This window comes from Zingiber officinale, chromosome 3B (genome assembly GCF_018446385.1).
Source record: "Zingiber officinale cultivar Zhangliang chromosome 3B, Zo_v1.1, whole genome shotgun sequence".
NCBI classification, from domain to species: Eukaryota; Viridiplantae; Streptophyta; class Magnoliopsida; order Zingiberales; family Zingiberaceae; genus Zingiber; species Zingiber officinale.
Genome location: NC_055991.1, coordinates 109,953,848 through 109,959,041, shown reverse-complemented (window position 1 = coordinate 109,959,041; position 5,194 = coordinate 109,953,848). Strand labels below are relative to the sequence as shown.

Below are 5,194 nucleotides of genomic sequence, written 5' to 3'. Positions count from 1 at the left end.
GTAAAATAAGGAACTGTTGAAAACTATTCCAACATATACGGATCAGATTTCCATGAAGTATCTGCATGACTATGTATGATAACAGAACGAATAATGCTCAAAATAATCAAACTGTAAGGATACATATCTATATGATCAGTAAAAATAAGTGTCGGGATGACCCGTGGTTACACAAAGAATCTGAAGTAGAAAAAGATGTCAAACGTAGAAATCGACAACACAGAGTGTCGACATCAAAATTGGAAAAAAAGAGTGTCGGCACTAAAATTGGCAGTATAGGACGTCGACGTCAAAATCGATAGAAAAGAATATCGACGACAAAATCGGCAAAAAAAAACGTCAACACCAAAATTGGTAGAAAAGAATGTCGACGTCGAAATCAGCAGGATAGAACGTTGACGCTGAAATTGAAATAAATGAACGTTGACGTCGAAATTGACAACAGTAGTAGGAGACGACAATAATAATAGGAAATTAAAACTGGGGTGATAGAAAAAAATTAGATAAAAAAAAGAATAACATAACTCTGATATTACGTGGAAATTAAGAAAAATTAATTATATTATTAAATTTAAAATTGATACGTACAAATATAAAATATTTAAGCATAGAATTTTATATACTCTAAATATGCCAGAGAAAGAAAATTAAATTATCTTAAAAATTATAAATAAATGGTGAAACGACTGAAAGCAGGGAGGGTGGCTTCTCTGGTTGGTAGAGCAACGTCCAGCGCATGGGAGTGCAAAAGCGAGGACCATTTGTGTACTTGGAAAAGACTTTTATGCCCTACAGCGCCGATAAGGGTGAAAAACCAAATACACTGCGGAGGAAAGAAAGAGAAAGGAAACGCGGGCAGACGAAGAAGAAGGAGGGACAAAAAATAGAATTAAGAATGAACACTAAACACCGCAGCTCACTACCTCCGCAAGCTCGTGACCATCAATAGAGTGGCCGTGATTTTGACGTTGATGATATCGATGGGAGGCCAGAAAAGGGATTTAGCACATGCACTACTAGCCGTCTCATTCCTTAATCACATTTGTGCTTGTATTAAAAATTATGAATTAGGAGCATTAATCTCATTCGTTCTCTCTCCTCCTAATGACACTACGTCTGATGCTACGTACACTAACCGCCCTCCACTAGCCCAATAGTCCAATTACGGAGGAATATCGTGGGTCAGTCCTCTCCCCTCCGGTATTTTCTGGGCATTAACATCAGGAACATGGAATGCCTTTCTGTGTCGACTGGCAGCGGTAAGTTTAGCACCGACATTGTACAATCTCAAAGACATCACCTTGACAACACTAATCTTAAATAATATATTAAAACCACGTTCCATATAATAGCTCAATCATTGTATCTATCCACCAATAATTTGTAAATTACCGCTGTATATTATTACTTTTTCTTATTTAATATTCGATCAGTAATATTATACTTTTGCCTTTATTTATCTTTTTTTCCCCCACTTTCAATCATTTCCAAATTATTTAATTAGGAACATCCATTAAGAGTCTTTGGATATGTATATATTCTCATTAATCTATTTTTGTTTTTAACTCTTTAACATTCTAAATCATAGTGGCTAGTAATCACATTAATTTTTGTTAGAAATTTTAGCATATTTATTCTTATTATCAATTTGCAAGTGAAGCAATCGCCAAGTTGCTGTGTAATCTTTGCTCTTCCTTTCTTTAGATTGATCTTTGTACCATTATTGCCAAGTTGCTGTTGCACCACAAATAACAAAAGGAATTAGGAAATTTGGTAAACTGTTGTTATTCCCAGGCCCTTTTCCCTCTCCTTCTCCGGTTGTTGGGTCTCCTTTCCTTCCTCCATAGTCCACCCCCAACAGTGAAAGAGACCACCAATGGAGCGCAAGAGTCCAAAACCGAAGACACTCCACCTCCAAGATCCAATTTTTATCTTTCCTCTCAATCTTCCAGGCCTTTGAATACCAAATTCTAGCCTCTCTGCTGTTGAATTTTGCTTCCGGATGCTGCTCTGCGATTCTTCTGTTTCATTAGTGTGGTGAGAAAGGTAGGATTTTTATCGGGGAGTTCAGATGAGGACTGGAGATTGGAGGGTCTTTGTGGCGGCGCGATAAGAGGCGGAGGAGAAGGGGGAGAATGGCTACGAGCTTCAAGAGAGGAAGCGGTGCCGGCGGCGGCGAGGTGTCGGCCAGGGGAATGGTTTCGAAAAAGCGGACCTTTTTGCTTTGCCTTGGAAGCTTCTGTGTAGGTCTTCTCTTCACCACCAGGTGCGGATTTCCGCTCCTTTTTTTTTCATTGATAAATTTCTGTTCATTCTTTCCTGGATTTGATAAAAAAAAACATTTTCACAGATTCCAGTTTTAGATTTAGATTCCTTCTTATCTGAATTCTATGCATGTATGTATCAATTTTTCTTTCTTTATCATTACAAAACCTTGATTTGGCAACTCTTCTCTCAAATTTCATAAGAACTCCATTCCTCTGAAACCTGAACTTCTTTGAGATGAGTTACATCTAGTTTTGATCAAATCATGCTTGTACTTAAACATTTTTCTCTGGTGGCAGTTGGACTATGCCTGAAGCCAAGGGCGTCATTAGGACAACAACAGCATCAGATGGCAATAAGCTCAATCTCGTGTCCAGTGATTGTGTTCCGAGACCAGTAAGTGGTGTTAAAACTTCCAAATGTTCTTAATTTCCTTCCAAATTACAGCAGATCCAACTTTCCAGATCTCCATCTCCAAGATGTGCATTGATTATTTTCTTTTATATTGTACCCTTTTTTTTTTTCTTTTCATGTGTTCCAGAATAATGCAAAGCAACAGCCTAAAGACATCCTCAACAATGTTGAAAATACCCAGCAAGTAATCCAGTAAGTAATCTGAGGTTTTGTTGTAGATAGATCAGTTTCGATGAACAGTTGAAATATGAACATTTCTTTTGTTGCAGGACTCTAGATAAAACCATATCAGACTTAGAAATGGAATTGTCAGCTGCCAGAGCTGCTCAGGAGTCGATACTTAATGGTGCTCCAGTGTCAGAGACTCTCAAGGCAACTGAATCAGCTGGGAGGAGGAAATATCTCATGGTCATGGGAATTAACACTGCATTTAGCAGTCGTCGGAGAAGAGATTCAGTTCGCGCAACTTGGATGCCTCAAGGTTTGTTGTTGTACTGCCTACATTTGATGTGCTACTTGCTAAATGGTGAATTTCTTGCATCTGATCATCAAATTCTCAGGTGAGAAAAGAAAGAAGCTGGAGGAAGAGAAAGGAATTATTGTTCGCTTTGTTATCGGTCACAGGTCCGTATCATGCCTTCATCAGGAAATATGTTCTAGTAAATTCTTCCATTGTGAATCTTTTTATCAGCATTTAACATACTAATTTTAAGTTTCTAATTTATCTGAGTTGTTGTCTCAGTGCTACATCTGGTGGAATTTTGGACAAGGCAATTGAAGCTGAACATAGAAAGCATGGTGACTTCATGAGGCTGGTTCGATTTTTCTCCTGGATTTTCATAAGAAAATAAAAACTATTCTGGATCTCATTTTGCTTCTACATCCAATTTCCAGGATCATGTCGAAGGCTATCTCGAGTTGTCAGCCAAAACAAAAATATATTTTGCAACTGCCGTCTCTATGTGGGATGCAGATTTCTATATCAAAGTAGATGATGATGTCCATGTAAATATTGGTAAGTATCACTATCTTTTTCATTCTCATCCAAATCATCTAAATGTTCCAATCAAAGAGAGGATTCAAAACAATATACTACTTATAAACTCAGTTACATGATTGTGGAGAAAGTGCATGAATATCTTCAACAAGAAACATCAATGATTCAATTCTCTCACTTCATTTTAATAATCTTTTGATTTGTAAAATTGTGTTATGTTGTATCATCTACCTTCGAAAACGGCAGCAACTCTTGGAGCCACTCTGGCTAAGCATCGGTTGAAGCCTCGGGTATATATTGGATGCATGAAATCTGGTCTAGTCCTAGCTCAAAAGTAAGCATATGTTCTACACTATATTTATAGTCAAGAAAGTAAGTGAAACTATTAATCCTAATAGCTGCTATTGAGCAGGGGAGTAAGATATCATGAACCTGAGTATTGGAAGTTTGGGGACGGCGGAAATAAGTACTTCCGGCATGCTTCTGGTCAGCTATATGCCATATCAAAGGACTTAGCTACTTACATATCCATGAATCAGTAAGCTTAAATGTTCCGATTACTTCCTACCACGTTAAGAAAATTTTGAGACTCTATATGATTGTACTAATCTAATTCTTGTATCATTAGGCATTTGCTTCACAAGTATGCAAATGAGGATGTTTCACTTGGGTCATGGTTCATTGGGCTTGATGTCGAACACATTGATGATCGGAAACTGTGCTGCGGTACTCCACCTGGTAAGTTACATAGCTAACTCCAGTGCATAGATTTCAATAGAGGCTTAAGATTTATTTAGATCAATAGTCTAATCCATTCACGATACATGATTGCAGATTGCGAATGGAAAGCCCAGGCAGGCAACATCTGTGTTGCCTCATATGACTGGGCCTGCAGTGGCATCTGCAACTCAGCTGAAAGGATCAAAGAGGTTCACCAAAGATGCGGTGAAGGAGAGAAGACTCTGTGGAACACAGACTTCTGAAAGAATCATCCTATGCAATAACCTGCTTTGCACCACAATATGTGGGGTTGATGCAGAATGTGCTATGTTTATGAATTTCCTTTTTTCAGTGAGGGAATTGATCGTTGGAGTAATAAAATGCAAAAGATCCCCAAAGCATTTAGGGAGAAGAGGTAAATAGATATAGAGAGAGGGGAGCGATAGGGCTCTCCCGTAGTAATTCTTTGGAAATGTTTGATGGTCATCTTGTATCTTGTAACTCTTGTTAAGGGCTTCATATGCAATAACTGATCATTGTTGTTCCTTGAAGGTCGCGTGTATGTTTTTTTTTCCCAAGATTAAAGTAGATTATTAAGACTTAGTTAGTAATAATAAAATAAGATAAAATTTACTTAAATATAAATGATAATATAATAAGGGATAAAATTTAATGGGATAATAAAATAAAATAAAATTTATTTAAATATAGATGATGATATAATAAGGGATAAAATTTAATGGGGTAAAAGGATCCATATAGCTGACCCTATCTAGTAGAATTAGGCTTGATTGTTGT

At 37.3% G+C, this 5,194-nt stretch overlaps 1 protein-coding gene across 2 annotated transcripts; it reads left to right on the top strand.

Moving 5' to 3' along the window:
• Positions 1-1,788: 1,788 nt before the first annotated feature.
• Positions 1,789-4,947, top strand: LOC121967279 (probable beta-1,3-galactosyltransferase 2). Of its 2 annotated transcripts, none has more exons than XM_042517393.1 (11): positions 1,789-2,243; positions 2,565-2,661; positions 2,807-2,871; positions 2,949-3,160; positions 3,240-3,303; positions 3,422-3,494; positions 3,574-3,694; positions 3,923-4,010; positions 4,089-4,214; positions 4,305-4,414; positions 4,511-4,947. In XM_042517393.1, exons 2-11 carry the CDS (start codon positions 2,572-2,574, stop codon positions 4,657-4,659), a joined length of 1,098 nt encoding a protein of 365 aa, XP_042373327.1. In that variant the 5' UTR covers positions 1,789-2,243; positions 2,565-2,571; the 3' UTR covers positions 4,660-4,947. The 2 variants fall into 2 exon arrangements, with proteins under 2 accessions (XP_042373327.1, XP_042373326.1); XM_042517392.1 differs by having other exon boundaries at positions 1,790-2,266.
• Positions 4,948-5,194: the final 247 nt, after the last annotated feature.

What these genes read in the sequence shown, in the direction of transcription:
- LOC121967279 (XM_042517392.1), top strand. Translation starts at nt 2,136, where the DNA reads ATGGCTACGAGCTTCAAGAGAGGAAGCGGTGCCGGCGGCGGCGAGGTG. An exon ending in ATGGTGACTTCATGAGGCTG is followed by an intron (nt 3,495 to 3,573) that starts GTTCGATTTTTC and finishes TCCAATTTCCAG; the next exon opens with GATCATGTCGAAGGCTATCT. An exon ending in ACTTACATATCCATGAATCA is followed by an intron (nt 4,215 to 4,304) that starts GTAAGCTTAAAT and finishes TTGTATCATTAG; the next exon opens with GCATTTGCTTCACAAGTATG.